Source organism: Lampetra fluviatilis, chromosome 59, assembly GCF_964198595.1.
Source record: "Lampetra fluviatilis chromosome 59, kcLamFluv1.1, whole genome shotgun sequence".
Lineage (NCBI taxonomy): Eukaryota > Metazoa > Chordata > Hyperoartia > Petromyzontiformes > Petromyzontidae > Lampetra > Lampetra fluviatilis.
In genome coordinates, this window is record NC_136333.1 from 3,188,947 (window position 1) to 3,207,873 (window position 18,927).

Below are 18,927 nucleotides of genomic sequence, written 5' to 3' on the forward strand. Positions count from 1 at the left end.
TCCCTCCATCCCTCCCCTCTCTCCCTCCCTCCCTCCCCTCCCTCCCTCCCTCCCTCCCCTCCCTCCCTCCCTCCCTCCCTCTCCTCTCCCTCCCTCCCTCCCTCCCCCTCTCCCCCTCCCTCCCCTCCCTCTCTCCCTCCCTCCCTCCCCTCTCTCCCTCCCTCCCTCTCCCCCTCCCCTCCCTCCCTCCCTCCCTCCCTCCCTTCCCTCCCCTACCCACCATGGCTTTCTGCCTCCCTTCGGACTCGACCGACACTCGCGTTCACAAAGGCGCGTAATGCTGTAACGTCTCTCCACCCCCCAACTCTTACGGCCCAGACCCAGGCACGCCTCACCATTCTCTTATTTTTTCACATTTCTTGTAGGTCACGAAATCTGTAAAAGTCTCCGCTTCCTCGCCCTCTCCTCTCTCCTCCCAGTGCCCTCTCTGCCCTCTGACCTTCTCCCAACCATTTCTCCTCCGAGGTTGAAATCATTCGCCCATCACCACCCCTCCCCCCTCCCCCCAATCTACACTGTTCCATCTCCTCGTATTTTTTTCTCCCCTCCGTGCCACTGGTTCTCCTCTCTTCGCCGTCACCCCAACGTCTTCATTTGATTGTAAAAGTTGTGGATTTGCTCTCCGACACACAACCGGCGTTGCTGTACTAGTTACGAATTGGCCACGTTCTGTTTACGCGACAAACTTCCTTCTAAATTTCGATTTAAAGCTTTCGTGACTGCAGGGATTCATCTTATTGGTTCTTTCGGTAAAGTCACGTGGAAGGGAAATAATAAAATAATAAAAATAAAACATAATAAAATAATTCTCACGACGTTTCGGCCACAACGCAAGCAGCCGTCCTCAGGTGAAGAACAGTTCTGTCGGAAAGACAGCGTCTCATTCAGACGTGACTTTACCATAAAAACCAAGAAGAAACTTCTTACTAATTGGCTGTGTCGGGTGGTGGCGGATTTAACGACACATTTATATTTTCACGATCGAACCCAAAGAAACCCCCACTATATTATGGATCTTCATTTGAGCTATCCGTGGTCGTTTCCATGATTCACCACTACCACCCCCCCAACCCTGGAGTCTATTTCTGCCTTCCATCTACCTCACCTTCTTCCCCCGTATCATCCTCTTCCTTGTGTCCCCTTTAAACTCATCCCTTTCCAAGGGCGTCTTCCCGTCTACCTTCAAATATTGCCCTAATTTTTTTTTCCACGAAACGAAACTTTTTGGTTGAAAATTAATTATCTACTCGATGTTGGTGACCCCATATCACAAGTGACTCCAGAGCTGTTGCTGCTGGCAGCAAAACAAGTTGTTTAAACAGTCAAAAGTCTCTCTCGCTCTTTCACTCTCTTGCTGTCTCTCTCGCTCTCTCTCTCGCGCTCTCTCTCGCTCTCTCTCTCGCTCTTTTTTTACGATCAGTGGAAACAAGAAGATGCTCGGTGTATTCGGCACTTTGCTTCGTTCATCATTTCGTAAATTTTTTATTTAATTTTTTTTAATTAAAATTTTAAAACTTGGCTTTATGTAAACCCCCCACTCTCGCTCTCTCGCTCGCTCTCTCGATATTTTGCCTCTCGAATCGCCCAGCTCGTCTTGCCGCGTTCCTCGCCATTTCCCCGGAGGTCGCGACCCGCGTCTTCATCCCTGTGCTTCGCGCGGCACTCGATGGACCGATGGCTGATTGACGACGAACGTCGAACGGACGACCTTCACCACACGGGTGTCTTCCCCCTCCACCCCCAGGTTCTACTGGGACCTCATCATGTTGATGCTCATGGTAGGCAACCTCATCATCATCCCCGTGGGAATCACCTTCTTCAAGAACGAGAACACGGTGCCCTGGATCGTCTTCAACGTCCTCTCCGACACGTTCTTCCTCGTCGACCTGGTGCTCAACTTCCGCACGGGAATCGTCTCCGAGGACAAGTCCGAGATCGTCCTCGAGCCGCGCTGCATCAAGATGAGGTACCTCAAGGGCTGGTTCTTCGTCGACTTCGTCTCGTCCATCCCGGTCGACTACATCTTCCTCATCGTCGAGTCGCGCATCGACTCCGAGGTGTACAAGACGGCGCGTGCCCTGCGCATCGTCCGCTTCACCAAGATCCTCAGCCTCCTGCGGCTGCTACGCCTCTCGCGGCTCATCAGATACATCCACCAGTGGGAGGAGGTGAGGCCGTTGTGCAGGTGGTGGTGGGGGCTGGGAGGGTGAGGGATGCGTAGAGGAGGTGAGACGTCCAGGTAGTGGGGGGAGGGGGCTGGGGGGGGGGGGGGGGGGCTGGGGGGGGTGAGAGATGAAAGAGAAAGTGAGAGGTACAGGGAGGAGGCGAGGGGCTCTTTTGTTCTGACGTTATCACCTCACTCCCTTCCTCCCTCACTCACTCCCTTCCTCACTCCCTCCCTCCCTCCCTCACTCACTCACTCCCTCCCTCTACCTCTCCCCATCACCCTGTCTCCATCTCTCCCCCACTCTCCCCACTCTCTCTCTCTCTCGCCAGATCTTCCACATGACGTACGACCTCGCGAGCGCTGTGGTTCGCATCGTGAACGTCATCGCGATGATCCTCCTGCTGTGCCACTGGGACGGCTGCCTCCAGTTCCTCGTCCCTCTGCTGCAGGATTTCCCCGGGGACTGCTGGGTGGCGCTCAATGGCATGCAGGTGCGTGTGTGTGTGTGCGTGTGTTTGTGTGTGCGCGTGTGTGCGTGTGTGCGCGTGTGTGCGTGTGTGTGTGTGTGCGTGTGTGCGTGTCTTTGTCCGTTTGTGGGAGCGGTGGTGCAGCGGTTAGCGCGCTGCGCTATGGAACTGGCGACCCGGGTTCGATTCCCGCTCACGGCCAACACCGCCAGTGACGATTATCTGAACCGGTCCTGGGCCTCTCCTAGGTCGACTCAGCCTCAAATGAGTACCTGGTGCGGTGTGTAAATATCGCCCCTAGGGAGACAAAGGCGGTCGGGCGTGGTGCTGGCCACCCACCCCCTCGTGTACCGTTCCGGCCTTCATAGGTGCTCGCTAACAGCACTTGCCCCTACAGTCTGTTAAGGCTATACGGGGGATCTTTATCTTTGTCTTTGTCCGTCAAAACAACCCCCTACCTCCTCGTGACGCCGGACAGGCAACGTGGTCGTGGGTATTGCTGTGGGGGAGGGGAGGGCCAATTCCGATTGGCCTTTCCCCTCACGGCATTTTTAACCACCACAGTGGCCAAATGGGGGCTCTGGACGGGTGCGAGGGGCCGGTAACCCCTCCAACTTTCAATTAATTACCACTAAACCACGACGACAAAATTGTATAGGTAAGCTTGTGCCAGAGGCCCCGGGGGGACAGGCGTCTATGACGTCTCCTGGCCAAACCCCATTTGGCGGAGCCAGGAGACTGAATCCTTACCCTCGGGGCTCCTCCAGAAACAACAAAAAACCACTACGTGTGGCCACGTGGAATGTTCGAACACTCACTGCGGAGGAGAGGCTGCCACTCCTCTGTCGGGAGCTGGACCGGTACCGCCTGGATCTATCTGGTATTCAGGAGGTCCGGTGGACCAGCTCTGGCTCCTGTAACAATGAGGGGTGGACAGTTTTATTCTGGGGGCAGGAGACTGCCAATAACAGGGAGTGGCTCTTCTTATAAACAAAATAATGAGGGGGCATGGGAGCGTGGCGGCGAGGTGTGGGAAGCTGCAAGCCCCAGGCTACTTGGGGCTCGCCTTCCCATCAACCGGAGGCGAGGAGTGGTGGTCGTGGTTACTTATGCCCCCACTGAAGACGAACATCCGTGGAGGGATGCAGGCAAGGCCGATGAGTCAGATGCCTTCTATGGCCTCCTGTCACAGGTGCTGGCTAAAGTGGCCCCTCGGGATAGAGTCATCTTGTTGGGTGACTTCAATGCCCGAGTTGGTCATGATGCTGGCCCCTGGTCTGGAGTAATTGGAAGACATGGGCCAGATCAGCTCAATAATAACGGAAGGAGGCTGCTAGATTTTTGTAACGCATTCACCTACCCACCCACATACCACCATAACCAATTCACCTACCCACCCACCTATCCCCGTAACCCATTCACCTTCCCAACCACATGAACAATGAAGAATGTTTTTGTTTAGTTTGCCAGGCAAGGCCTCACTGAGCTGTACAGCTCAGTAGGGCCTTGCCTGAGTCATCACAAATGACAGCTCGACGAAGTGGGCTTAGCAGCATCATCGTCATCACCACCACCACCACGTGCAAATGCATAGCAGCTCAAATAACTCCCAACGAGTGATGTTGATTCTAAATGTGGAGGGGAAATCCAGAGAACCACACGACCATAGGGAGAAAGAGAGACACGCAAACTCCAAATATACAGCAGCAGGCGTCAGCGTCGGGATTGAACCCACGACCTCCTGTACACCAGGAGAGGTAGTTAACATCTCCTAGCCACCGTGATGATGAGAGAGAGACACGCAAACCTCAAATGCAACAACAATCGTCAGCGTTGGAATCGAACCCACGACCTCCTGCGTACCAGGCGAGGTAGTCAACATCTCACCACTGGCACCTGCCCCCCTCACCTTCCCTGCCTCCCCCACCGCAGAACGACACGTGGGGTCGTCAGTACTCGTACGCGCTCTTCAAGGCCATGAGCCACATGCTGTTAACATCCCCTAGCCACCGCGATGATGAGAGAGAGAGACACACAAACTCCAAATACAACAACAGTCGTCAGCGTTGGGATCGAACCCACGACCTCCTGCGTACCAGGCGAGCTAGTCAACATCTCACCACTCTGTCACCTGCCCCCCCCCCCTCACCTCCCCTCCCTCCCTCCCCCACCGCAGAACGACACGTGGGGTCGTCAGTACTCGTACGCGCTCTTCAAGGCCATGAGCCACATGCTGTTAACATCTCATAGCCACCGCGATGATGAGAGAGTGAGAGAGAGACACACAAACTCCAAATACAACAACAGTCGTCAGCGTTGGGATCGAACCCACGATCTCCTGCGTACCAGGCGAGCTAGTCAACATCTCACCACTCTGTCACCTGCCCCCCCCCCCTCACCTCCCCCCACCGCAGAACGACACGTGGGGTCGTCAGTACTCGTACGCGCTCTTCAAGGCCATGAGCCACATGCTGTGCATCGGCTACGGGCAGCGCGCCCCGCTGGGCCAGGCGGACGTGTGGCTCACCATGCTGAGCATGATCGTGGGCGCCACGTGCTACGCCATGTTCATCGGGCACGCCACGGCGCTCATCCAGTCGCTCGACTCCTCGCGTCGACAATACCAGGAGAAGGTGACGCGCGCGCGTGTGTGTGGGTGTGTGTGTGTGCGTGTGTGTGTGTATGTGTGCGTGTGTGTGTGTGTACGTGTGTGTGTGTGTGTGCGCGTGTGTGTGCGTGTGTGTGTGCGTGTGTGTGTGTGCGTGTGTACGTGTGTGTGTGTGCGCGTGTGTGTGCGTGCGTGTGTGTGTGCGTGTGTGTGTGCGTGTGTGTGTGTGTGTGCGTGTGTGTGTGTGCGCGTGTGTGTGCGTGTGTGCGTGCGTGTGTGTGTGCGTGTGTGTGTGTGTGTGCGTGTGTGTGTGTGTGCGTGTGTGTGTGTATGTGCGCGTGTGTGTGTGCGCGTGTGTGTGTGTGTGCGTGTGTGCGTGTGTGTGTGTGCGTGTGTGTGTGTGTGCGCGTGTGTGTGCGTGTGTGCGTGCGTGTGTGTGTGTGCGTGTGTGTGTGTGTGCGCGTGTGTGTGCGTGTGTGCGTGCGTGTGTGTGTGTGCGTGTGTGTGTGTATGTGCGCGTGTGTGTGTGCGCGTGTGTGTGTGCGTGTGTGCGTGTGTGTGTGTGTGCGTGTACGTGTGTGTGCGTGTGTGTGCGTGTGCGTGTACGTGTGTGTGTGTGTGTGTGTGCGTGTGCGTGTACGTGTGTGTGCGTGTGTGTGCGTGTGTGGGTGCGTGTGTGTGTGCGTCTGTGTGTGTGCGTGTGTGTGTGCGTGTGTGCGTGTGTGTGTGCGTCTGTGCGTGTGTGTGTGTGTGCGTGTGTGTGCGTGTGTGTGTGTGTGTGCGTGTGTGTGTGTGTGTGTGTGTGCGTGTGTGTGCGTGCGCGTGTGTGTGCGTGTGTGTGTGCGTGTGTGTGTGCGTGTGTGTGTGCGTGCGTGCGCGTGTGTGCGTGTGTGTGTCTGTGTGTGTGCGTGTGTGTGTGTGTGCGTGCGTGTGTGTGTGTGTGGGTGTGTGTGTGTGTGTGCGTGCGTGCGTGCGTGTGTGTGTGTGGGTGTGTGTGTGTGTGCGTGTGTGTGTGTGTGCGTGTGTGTGTCTGTGTGTGTGTGCGTGTGTGTGTGCGTCTGTGTGTGTGTGCGTGTGTGTGTGGGTGCGTGTGCGTGTACGTGTACGTGTGTGTGCGTGTGTGTGCGTGTGTGCGTGTGTGTGTTGCCTCTGTGTAGTGTAGCGGCTAGCGCTACGCTGCGCTATGAACCCGGCGATCTGGTTTCAATTCCCCGCTCACGGCCAACACCGGTGGCGATTATCTGAACCGGTCATGGGCCTCCCCTAAGTCGACTCGGCCTCAAATAAGTGCCTTGTGCGGCGTGTAAAACATCGCCACTGGGGAGACAAAGGCGGTCGGGCGTGGTGTTGGCCACCCCACCCCCTCGTGTGCCGTTCCGGCCTTCATAGGTGCTACTCGCTAACAGCACTTGCCCCCACAGTCTGTCACAGGCTACACGGGCGAACTTTGTCTTGTGTGTGAGAGAGATAATGTTTATCTGTTGAACGTCTTTCGCACCGTACGTAGTCAACCCTGCTGATCAGTATGGTGAACTAATTTGTCTTTTGTCAACGTGACACTTTTTTTACTGATTGGCCGTGTCGGGTGGTGGAGGGTTACGACGCATTGATAAATAACGCGATCTAAACCCAAACACGTTGATCATGAATAATATTGGTCGCGAAAGCCTGCCAAGTGTTAAACCCCATGCTGATCAATTGCGCAAAACGGAATCTGCCTGGCTGGTCCGCGATCACGAATCATTCTTTGATTCCATGAAAAAGAAAAAAAAAAAATTTGCGGCACCGCACTCATCGCGATCTTTCAAGGGAGAGAAAAGTTTTCGGATCTGCGACCGCCCATGAAAGAGGTTTGCGGGTTTGCTGAGCATTTCTGTGAGGTCTTGGATGGATTCGAATTCCCTCCGCCCATACAACAAGGTTGGGGGACAAACCCTACTGGGGCTGCCGTGCCTCAAACATCGGCAGAAGTCGCCAACCCCTAAGGGGCCCGTCCATAAATGACGTCACGTACTTAGGGGGGGGGGGGGTGGTGGGTTCAGAGATTTGTGACGATGTGTGACGAGGGGGGAGGGGTGGGGGTTTGAGAAATGTGACGTCACATCAAAAGTGCTCAACTTTAAATAAATATAGGCAACACGTTCTAATTAACTAAATATACTTTTTAATAAATGTTTTCTCCTACAGCATCAGAGTGCAGCGCCACATTAAATACGCACTACAATGACAAAAGTTTAAAGCGATTTGAAGCATGCTTTTATTTTTTTTGGGGGGGAGGGGGGGCGGAGCTTTGTGACGTCATATTCGAGGGGGGGGGGGGTCTGACTTTTTGTGACGCCGTGTGACGATGGAGGGGGGGGGGTCAAAAATCGTCCAAAATCGCGTGACGTCATTTATGGTCGGCCCCTAATGAGTGGCTGGCTGGCTGGCTGGCCGAGGTGTCACCCGCTAAGCAAGTAGCGGTGGCAGAGATGATATCCCGAGCAGCGAACTACTGAATGAAGGCTTGGCGCCTGTGCGCAGACTGCCCTACGTGACATCAATACAGTTGTCTGGGCAACAGCATGGCTTTCCGTAGAATTGGAAGGATGCCCTGGTGCCCCCCCCCCCCTCCCACACACCCCCAACCTTTTTAAGAAGGGCGATCATACAGATTGTACCAACTCCAGGGGCATCTCCCTCCTCGGTGTGCCAAGAAAGGTTCTGCCAAGGATTATTCAACATCGCCTTTGCCTGGCAGCAAGCCCAAGAGAGGCTTGCGGAGCCCCAATGGGGTTCCAGGCACTGGGCGGTCCTGCACGGATGCCATATAATTCTCTGACCATCTGCTACAGCAGAGGTGTGAGCAAATCCCAACAAGTTCAAGTTCATTGATTAGGTATAGCCCTGTGAGCCATTCGGCTCTTGAATCGGGTGCAACCGCAACAAACAAAACACATGAACAAAAAAACATCTTAAAGTGAATATGTGACTAAGTGCAAACAGAAAATCCAAGAAAAGACAGCAAAATATTGCAGAAAAAGCACCGTACACCAACGCTGTGTGCAAAAATCCCAGTGGGATGCAAGTCAAACAACAACAACAACAACCACAAGACAACTTAGATTAAGGCCATCAGTCTAACTCCGTACTACAACAAACAAACATGGCCAAACAAAAACACTTTTCGAAAATTACCAAAGTAAAGCCATAAAAGCAATGTAACAGTGAGCATAGGAACTGTGACCGAATTTTCACAATAAACGACAAACAACATGTACTACAAAACTCTATCACCTCTGCTTTAAATTTCGATTTAAAGCTCTCGTGACTGCAGGGATTCATCTGCTTGCCTCTTTCGGTAAAGTCACGTAGAAGGGAAATAATGAAATAATAAAAATAAAACATAATAAAATCATTCTCACGACGTTTCGTCCACAACGCAAGCAGCCGTCATCAGGTGAAGAAACAGACGCTGTCTTCTCGACAGACCTGTTTCTTCACCTGAGGACGGCTGCTTGCGTTGTGGCCGAAACGTCGTGAGAATTATTTTATTATGTTTTATTTTTATTATTTTATTATTATTTCCCTTCTACGTGACTTTACCGAAAGAACCAAGAAGATGAATCCCTGCAGTCACGAAAGAAGCTTTAAATCGAAATTTTATTACGTTTTATTTTTTATTATTTTATTATTATTTCCCTTCTACGTGACTTTACCGAAAGAACCAAGAAGATGAATCCCTGCAGTCACGAAAGAAGCTTTAAATCGAAATTTTATTACGTTTTATTTTTATTATTTTATTATTATTTCCCTTCTACGTGACTTTACCGAAAGAACCAAGAAGATGAATCCCTGCAGTCACGAAAGAAGCTTTAAATCGAAATTTTATTACGTTTTATTTTTATTATTTTATTATTATTTCCCTTCTACGTGACTTTACCGAAAGAACCAAGAAGATGAATCCCTGCAGTCACGAAAGAAGCTTTAAATCGAAATTTTATTACGTTTTATTTTTATTATTTTATTATTTCCCTTCTACGTGACTTTACCATAAGAACCAAGAAGACACCTCTGCCTTGTTGACCTGGTCGAGGGACTCTGGTAACGTCAGTAGGCCAGGGCAACAGGGTTGTTCTGCGTGTTGCTGGAGCCCCTGAGGCCCTCGTGATGGTGGGCAGGCCTGGTCAAGGCTCCGTGGCCAGGAGGCAGAGCCATTCCCTGTTCACATTTGGGGTGAGGCTTGTGGTGAGCGGGTGGTGAGCGGGTGGTGAGTTTCGTGGTGAGCTGGTGGTGAGCGGGGGTGACACTTGCGGTGAGCGGGGGTGGTGAGAAAGTTGTGCATCTCGCGGTGAGAGGGTTGCGATCGGGCGGTTAGAGGGTGGTGAGCAGGTGGTGAGAGGGTGGTGAGAGGGTGGTGAGAGGGTAGTCAGCTGGTGGTGAGAGGGTGGTGAGAGGGTGGTGAGAGGGTGGTGAGAGGGTGGTGAGAGGGTGGTGAGAGGGTGGTGAGAGGGTGGTGAGAGGGTGGTGAGAGGGTGGTGAGAGGGTGGTGAGAGGGTGGTGAGAGGGTGGTGAGAGGGTGGTGAGAGGGTGGTGAGAGGGTGGTGAGAGGGTGGTGAGAGGGTGGTGAGCAGGTGGTGAGAGGGTGGTGAGAGGGTGGTGAGAGGGTGGTGAGCAGGTGGTGAGCGGGTGGTGAGAGGGTGGTGAGAGGGTGGTGAGAGGGTGGTGAGAGGGTGGTGAGCAGGTGGTGAGCAGGTGGTGAGAGGGTGGTGAGAGGGTGGTGAGAGGGTGGTGAGAGGGTGGCGAGCAGGTGGTGAGCGGGTGGTGAGAGGGTGGTGAGAGGGTGGTGAGAGGGTGGTGAGCAGGTGGTGAGAGGGTGGTGAGAGGGTGGTGAGAGGGGGTTAGAGGGTGGTGAGCAGGTGGTGAGAGGGTGGTGAGATAGTGGTGAGAGGGTGGTGAGCAGGTGGTGAGCGGGTGGTGAGAGGGTGGTGAGAGGGTGGTGAGAGGGTGGTGAGCAGGTGGTGAGCAGGTGGTGAGAGGGTGGCGAGAAGGTGGTGAGCAGGTGGTGAGAGGGTGGTGAGAGGGTGGTGAGAGGGTGGTGAGCAGGTGGTGAGAGGGTGGTGAGAGGGTGGTGAGAGGGTGGTGAGCAGGTGGTGAGTGGGTGGTGAGAGGGTGGTGAGAGGGTGGTGAGAGGGTGGTGAGAGGGTGGTGAGCAGGTGGTGAGCAGGTGGTGAGAGGGTGGTGAGAGGGTGGTGAGAGGGTGGTGAGAGGGTGGTGAGCAGGTGGTGAGCGGGTGGTGAGAGGGTGGTGAGAGGGTGGTGAGAGGGTGGTGAGCAGGTGGTGAGAGGGTGGTGAGAGGGTGGTGAGAGGGGGTTAGAGGGTGGTGAGCAGGTGGTGAGAGGGTAGTGAGAGGGTGGTGAGAGGGTGGTGAGCAGGTGGTGAGCGGGGTGGTGAGAGGGTGGTGAGAGGGTGGTGAGAGGGTGGTGAGCAGGTGGTGAGCAGGTGGTGAGAGGGTGGCGAGAGGGTGGTGAGAGGGTGGTGAGCAGGTGGTGAGAGGGTGGTGAGCAGGTGGTGAGCAGGTGGTGAGCAGGTGGTGAGCAGGTGGTGAGAGGGTGGTGAGAGGGTGGTGAGAGGGTGGTGAGCAGGTGGTGAGAGGGTGGTGAGCAGGTGGTGAGCGGGTGGTGAGAGGGTGGTGAGAGGGTGGTGAGCAGGTGGTGAGAGGGTGGTGAGCAGGTGGTGAGAGGGTGGTGAGCAGGTGGTGAGAGGGTGGTGAGAGGGTGGTGAGAGGGTGGTGAGAGAGTGGTGAGAGGGTGGTGAGCAGGTGGTGAGAGGGTGGTGAGCAGGTGGTGAGCGGGTGGTGAGAGGGTGGTGAGAGGGTGGTGAGAGGGTGGTGAGAGGGTGGTGAGCGGTGGTGAGAGGGTGGTGAGAGGGTGGTGAGAGGGTAGTGAGAGGGTGGTGAGCAGGTGGTGAGCAGGTGGTGAGAGGGTGGTGAGAGGGTGGTGAGAGGGTGGTGAGCAGGTGGTGAGAGGGTGGTGAGCAGGTGGTGAGCGGGTGGTGAGCAGGTGGTGAGCGGGTGGTGAGCAGGTGGTGAGCAGGTGGTGAGAGGGTGGTGAGCAGGTGGTGAGCGGGTGGTGAGCAGGTGGTGAGCAGGTGGTGAGAGGGTGGTGAGAGGGTGGTGAGCAGGTGGTGAGAGGGTGGTGAGAGGGTGGTGAGAGGGTGGTGAGCAGGTGGTGAGAGGGTGGTGAGAGGGTGGTGAGCAGGTGGTGAGAGGGTGGTGAGCAGGTGGTGAGCAGGTGGTGAGCAGGTGGTGAGAGGGTGGTGAGCAGGTGGTGAGAGGGTGGTGAGCAGGTGGTGAGAGGGTGGTGAGCAGGTGGTGAGAGGGTGGTGAGCAGGTGGTGAGCAGGTGGTGAGAGGGTGGTGAGCAGGTGGTGAGCAGGTGGTGAGAGGGTGGTGAGAGGGTGGTGAGCAGGTGGTGAGAGGGTGGTGAGCAGGTGGTGAGCAGGTGGTGAGCAGGTGGTGAGAGGGTGGTGAGCAGGTGGTAAGAGGGTGGTGAGCAGGTGGTGAGAGGGTGGTGAGCAGGTGGTGAGAGGGTGGTGAGCAGGTGGTGAGAGGGTGGTGAGCAGGTGGTGAGCAGGTGGTGAGCAGGTGGTGAGAGGGTGGTGAGCAGGTGGTAAGAGGGTCGTGAGCAGGTGGTGAGAGGGTGGTGAGAGGGTGGTGAGAGGGTGGTGAGAGGGTGGTGAGCAGGTGGTGAGAGGGTGGTGAGCAGGTGGTGAGAGGGTGGTGAGAGGGTGGTGAGAGGGTGGTGAGAGGGTGGTGAGCAGGTGGTGAGAGGGTGGTGAGCAGGTGGTGAGCAGGTGGTGAGAGGGTGGTGAGCGGGTGGTGAGCAGGTGGTGAGAGGGTGGTGAGCGGGTGGTGAGAGGGTGGTGAGCAGGTGGTGATCAGGTGGTGAGAGGGTGGTGAGCGGGTGGTGAGAGGGTGGTGAGCAGGTGGTGAGCAGGTGGTGAGCAGGTGGTGAGCAGGTGGTGAACAGGTGGTGAGCAGGTGGTGAGAGGGTGGTGAGCAGGTGGTGAGAGGGTGGTGAGCAGGTGGTAAGAGGGTGGTGAGCAGGTGGTGAGAGGGTGGTGAGCAGGTGGTGAGCAGGTGGTGAGCAGGTGGTGAGAGGGTGGTGAGAGGGTGGTGAGAAGGTGGTGAGCAGGTGGTGAGCGGGTGGTGAGCAGGTGGTGAGCAGGTGGTGAGCGGGTGGTGAGCAGGTGGTGAGCAGGTGGTGAGCAGGTGGTGAGCGGGTGGTGAGCAGGTGGTGAGCGGGTGGTGAGCAGGTGGCGAGCAGGTGGTGAGCAGGTGGTGAGAGGGTGGTGAGCAGGTGGTGAGAGGGTGGTGAGCAGGTGGTAAGAGGGTGGTGAGCAGGTGGTGAGAGGGTGGTGAGAGGGTGGTGAGCAGGTGGTGAGCAGGTGGTGAGCGGGTGGTGAGCAGGTGGTGAGCAGGTGGTGAGCAGGTGGTGAGAGGGTGGTGAGCAGGTGGTGAGAGGGTGGTGAGCAGGTGGTAAGAGGGTGGTGAGCAGGTGGTGAGAGGGTGGTGAGAGGGTGGTGAGCAGGTGGTGAGCAGGTGGTGAGCAGGTGGTGAGAGGGTGGTGAGAGGGTGGTGAGCAGGTGGTGAGCAGGTGGTGAGCGGGTGGTGAGCAGGTGGTGAGCAGGTGGTGAGCAGGTGGTGAGCGGGTGGTGAGCAGGTGGTGAGCAGGTGGTGAGCGGGTGGTGAGCAGGTGGTGAGCGGGTGGTGAGCAGGTGGTGAGAGGGTGGTGAGAGGGTGGTGAGCAGGTGGTGAGTAGGTGGTGAGCGGGTGGTGAGCAGGTGGTGAGCAGGTGGTGAGCAGGTGGTGAGAGGGTGGTGAGCAGGTGGTGAGAGGGTGGTGAGCAGGTGGTAAGAGGGTGGTGAGCAGGTGGTGAGAGGGTGGTGAGAGGGTGGTGAGCAGGTGGTGAGCAGGTGGTGAGCAGGTGGTGAGCAGGTGGTGAGAGGGTGGTGAGAGGGTGGTGAGCAGGTGGTGAGCAGGTGGTGAGCGGGTGGTGAGCAGGTGGTGAGCAGGTGGTGAGCAGGTGGTGAGCGGGTGGTGAGCAGGTGGTGAGCAGGTGGTGAGCGGGTGGTGAGCAGGTGGTGAGCGGGTGGTGAGCAGGTGGTGAGAGGGTGGTGAGAGGGTGGTGAGCAGGTGGTGAGCAGGTGGTGAGCGGGTGGTGAGCAGGTGGTGAGCAGGTGGTGAGCGGGTGGTGAGTAGGTGGTGAGCAGGTGGTGAGCAGGTGGTGAGCGGGTGGTGAGCAGGTGGTGAGAGGGTGGTGAGCAGGTGGTGAGAGGGTGGTGAGCAGGTGGTGAGAGGGTGGTGAGCAGGTGGTGAGAGGGTGGTGAGAGGGTGGTGAGCAGGTGGTGAGCAGGTGGTGAGAGGGTGGTGAGAGGGTGGTGAGCAGGTGGTGAGCAGGTGGTGAGAGGGTGGTGAGAGGGTGGTGAGAGGGTGGTGAGAGGGTGGTGAGCAGGTGGTGAGAGGGTGGTGAGCAGGTGGTGAGAGGGTGGTGAGCAGGTGGTGAGAGGGTGGTGAGAGGGTGGTGAGCAGGTGGTGAGAGGGTGGTGAGCAGGTGGTGAGAGGGTGGTGAGCAGGTGGTGAGAGGGTGGTGAGAGGGTGGTGAGCAGGTGGTGAGAGGGTGGTGAGCAGGTGGTGAGAGGGTGGTGAGCAGGTGGTGAGAGGGTGGTGAGAGGGTGGTGAGCAGGTGGTGAGAGGGTGGTGAGCAGGTGGTGAGAGGGTGGTGAGCAGGTGGTGAGAGGGTGGTGAGCAGGTGGTGAGCAGGTGGTGAGAGGGTGGTGAGCGGGTGGTGAGCGGGTGGTGAGAGGGTGGTGAGCGGGTGGTGAGCGGGTGGTGAGAGGGTGGTGAGCAGGTGGTGAGAGGGTGGTGAGAGGGTGGTGAGCAGGTGGTGAGCGGGTGGTGAGCGGGTGGTGAGAGGGTGGTGAGCAGGTGGTGAGCGGGTGGTGAGAGGGTGGTGAGAGGGTGGTGAGCGGGTGGTGAGCGGGTGGTGAGAGGGTGGTGAGCGGGTGGTGAGAGGGTGGTGAGCGGGTGGTGAGCGGGTGGTGAGAGGGTGGTGAGCGGGTGGTGAGCGGGTGGTGAGCGGGTGGTGAGAGGGTGGTGAGAGGGTGATGAGCGGGTGGTGAGCGGGTGGTGAGAGGGTGGTGAGCGGGTGGTGAGTGGGTGGTGAGCGGGTGGTGAGCGGGTGGTGAGCAGGTGGTGAGAGGGCGGTGAGCAGGTGGTGAGAGGGTGGTGAGCGGGTGGTGAGCAGGTGGTAAGCGGGTGGTGAGCAGGTGGTGAGAGGGTGGTGAGCAGGTGGTGAGCAGGTGGTGAGAGGGTGGTGAGCGGGTGGTGAGAGGGTGGTGAGCGGGTGGTGAGCGGGTGGTGAGCGGGTGGTGAGCGGGTGGTGAGCGGGTGGTGAGACGGTGGTGAGAGGGTGGTGAGCGGGTGGTGAGCGGGTGGTGAGAGGGTGGTGAGCGGGTGGTGAGCGGGTGGTGAGAGGGTGGTGAGAGGGTGGTGAGCGGGTGGTGAGCGGGTGGTGAGACGGTGGTGAGAGGGTGGTGAGCGGGTGGTGAGCGGGTGGTGAGAGGGTGGTGAGCGGGTGGTGAGAGGGTGGTGAGCGGGTGGTGAGCGGGTGGTGAGAGGGTGGTGAGCGGGTGGTGAGCGGGTGGTGAGCAGGTGGTGAGAGGGTGGTGAGCAGGTGGTGAGAGGGTGGTGAGCAGGTGGTGAGAGGGTGGTGAGCAGGTGGTGAGAGGGTGGTGAGAGGGTGGTGAGCAGGTGGTGAGAGGGTGGTGAGCGGGTGGTGAGCGGGTGGTGAGACGGTGGTGAGAGGGTGGTGAGCGGGTGGTGAGCGGGTGGTGAGAGGGTGGTGAGCGGGTGGTGAGCGGGTGGTGAGCGGGTGGTGAGCGGGTGGTGAGAGGGTGGTGAGCAGGTGGTGAGTGGGTGGTGAGAGGGTGGTGAGCGGGTGGTGAGAGGGTGGTGAGAGGGTGGTGAGCGGGTGGTGAGAGGGTGGTGAGCGGGTGGTGAGCGGGTGGTGAGAGGGTGGTGAGCGGGTGGTGAGCGGGTGGTGAGCGGGTGGTGAGAGGGTGGTGAGCGGGTGGTGAGCGGGTGGTGAGAGGGCGGTGAGAGGGTGGTGAGCGGGTGGTGAGCAGGTGGTGAGAGGGTGGTGATTACGCTTCTGTCCCGGAGACTTAGTGGCTTAATCCGACTGGCAGCATTAGTGCCTCTCGTGTGTGAGTGTGTGTATGGGTGTGTATGTGTATAGGTGTCTGTGTGTGCGGGGAGCGGTGGCGCAGCGGTTAGCGCTACGCTGCGCTACGAACCCGGCGACCCGGGTTCGATTCCCGCTCACGGCCAACACGAGCAGTGACGATTATCTGAACCGGTCCTGGGCCTCCCCTAGGTCGACTCAGCCTCAAATGAGTACCCGGTGCGACGTGTAAACATCGCCACTGGGGAGACAAAGGCGGCCGGGCGTGGTGCTGGCCACCCACCCCCTCGTGTGCCGTGCCGGCCTTCAAAGGTGCTCGCTAACAGCACTTGCCCCCACAGTCTGCTAAGGCTATACGGGGGATATTTGTCTTTGTGTGTGTACGCGTGTATGTACGTCTGGATTGTGTGACGAGCTCACAAATCCTTGACAGATCTGGACCCATTCCCATCAGTGAGCTCCTCCGGCAGGCAAGGCTGCGTTGGCTGGGTCATGTAGCCCGCATGCCCAGCCACCGCATGCACAAGCAGCTTCTGTTCGGCCGGATCGAGGGGGCTAAACGGGCGCGGCACGGGCTAGAGAAGAGATGGAGTGATGCGGTACAGGAGGACGTGGAGCTGAGTGGACTTGCCGATGACTGGTACCAGCGGTGTCAAGATCGGCCTCAGTGGAGGAGGCTCGTGAAGGACGCTACTGGGTAGTTGGAGGCAGTCGCCCTCCAGCAACAATGGAGGGCGGAGGAGCGACGCTCACAACAACGAGCGGAGCGCCGGGCGATAAAATATAACAAGTTGGCACAGTAGGGGGCACAGGCGGTGCATCTACCAGTCATCTCAGTCGGTCAACCCAATGGCACCTACTGGGTCTGTCCCGTGACCCCCTCCTGCCAGCAGCGAGCCTTCCTCACTGCACGCGGTGGCCTCAAAGTGCACCCAGCCTGGCATTGTCGTTCGCCACTTAGCGACGAACGACGGCTGCTGCTGTTGTCGTTGTTGTGGGGAGCGGTGGCGCAGCGGTTAGCGCTCCGATCCAGGCCACCCAAGTTGAGAATCTCTGGGGCCAAACCACCACCAACACCACCAACAACACAACCACCACCACCAAGACCACCACCACCAAGACCACCACCAACACCACCACCACCAACACCACCACCAACACCAACACCACCACCACCAAGACCACCACCACCAACACCACCACCAACACCACCACCACCACCACCAACACCACCACCAACACCACCACCAACACCACCACCAACACCAACACCACCACCACCAACACCAACACCACCACCACCACCACCAACACCAACACCACCACCACCACCAACACCAACACCACCACCAACACCACCACCACCAACACCACCAACACCAACACCACCACCAACATCACCACCAACACCACCACCACCACCAACACCAACACAACCACCAACACCACCACCACCAACACCACCAACACCAACACCACCACCAACACCACCACCAACACCAACACCACCACCAACACCACCACCAACACCACCACCAACACCACCACCACCAACACCATCAACACCACCACCAACACCAACACCACCAACACCACCAACACCACACCACCACCAACACCACCACCACCAACACAAACACCACCAACACCACCACCACCACCAACACCACCAACACCACCACCACCAACACCACCACCACCAACACCAACACCACCAACACCACCACCACCAACACCACCAACACCACCACCACCAACACCACCACCAACAACACCACCACCACCAACACCACCACGACCAACACCACCAACAACACCACCACCACCACCAACACCACCAACACCACCAACAACACCACCACCACCAACACCACCACCAAGACCACCAACACCAACACCACCACCAACACCACCAACACCACCACCAACACCACCAACACCACCACCACCACCAACACCACCACCACCACCAACACCAACACCACCAACACCACCACCACCACCAACACCACCAACACCACCAACACCACCACCACCAACACCAACACCACCAACACCACCACCACCAACAACACCACCAACACCACCACCACCAACAACACCAACACCACCAACACCACCACCACCAAAACCACCAACAACACCACCAACACCACCAACACCACCACCACCACCAACACCACCACCAACACCACCACCAACAGCAACACCACCACCAACACCACCACCACCAACACCACCAACACCAACACCACCACCACCAACACCACCACCACCAACACCACCACCAACACCACCACCACCAACACCACCACCACCACCAACACCACCACCAACACCACTACCACCAACACCACCACCAACAGCAACACCACCACCAACACCACCACAAACACCACCACCACCAACACCACCACCACCAACACATTCCTCGTGACTGCAGGAATTATTATTTATTTCTTTCGGTGAAGTCACGTCTAAAGATAAAATAATAAATTAAATTAAATAATAGAATGCGACGTTTCGATTGCAACACAAGCAATCATCATCAGGTATAATGAAATAGCGACATAAAATCTAACCAGAAAACTATAGACAGACATATTAGCAGACAGATATCACCAAGATACATAGCGAGAGCAACACAGGTAACAGAGAGGGGTGATCATCTCTGTGAGGTGTCCTTAAATAGACAGATGGGAGGGCGGACGCAGAGAGAGGGAGGGGGGTCGGTACAACCGCACACGCGCACTCGATATCCAATCCCAGTGCTACTCGCGGTCCTGTCGGTCAAATGTAATTGGAGCCAAGGGTGTTCCTCCATCTCTCTCCATCTCCCCCGATAGAGAGAGAGGGAGAGAAACTATTACACAATTAACTTGTTTTGTGTTATCAGGTGTAAGGGCCTCCCACTGAGAAGTGACCCCCGGCCATCGCGAATGGCGATCCCGACGACGAAAAGTGGCGTGTCGCTTTGCTCTGAACGGTGTCGATGTCGACCCACGAGGGGAGGAGGGAAATAACCGGAGGAGCCCGCGAGAGGAATCCACGCCACTAACGGGGGAGAGAGAGAGAGACACCGCAAACTCGTGATGATGATGAGAGAGACACGCAAACTTCAAATATACAGCAGCAGGCGTCAGGGTCAGGATCGAACCCACGACCTCCTGTGTACCAGGCGAGGTAGTTAACATTTCATAGCCACCGTGATGATGATGATGAGAGAGAGACACGCAAACTCCAAATATACAGCAGCAGGCGTCAGGGTCGGGGTCGAACCCACGACCTCCTGTGTACCAGGCGAGGTAGTTAACATTTCATAGCCACCTTGATGATGATGAGAGAGAGACACGCAAACTTCAAATATACAGCAGCAGGCGTCAAGGTCAGGATCGAACCCACGATCTTCTGCATACCAGGCGAGGTAGTTAACATCTCACAGCCACCGTGATGATGATGA

At 57.2% G+C, this 18,927-nt stretch overlaps 1 protein-coding gene across 1 annotated transcript in view; it reads left to right on the top strand.

Annotated features, from left to right (window-relative positions):
• The window catches only part of LOC144950886 (uncharacterized), a 65,803-nt gene that overhangs the window by 30,932 nt on the left and 15,944 nt on the right, over positions 1-18,927 (top strand). Inside the window, exons 3-5 of the mRNA XM_078881055.1 lie at positions 1,745-2,168; positions 2,497-2,658; positions 5,049-5,267. Coding sequence (XP_078737181.1) covers positions 1,745-2,168; positions 2,497-2,658; positions 5,049-5,267 — 805 coding nt within the window. The remainder of the gene's footprint in view (positions 1-1,744; positions 2,169-2,496; positions 2,659-5,048; positions 5,268-18,927) is intronic.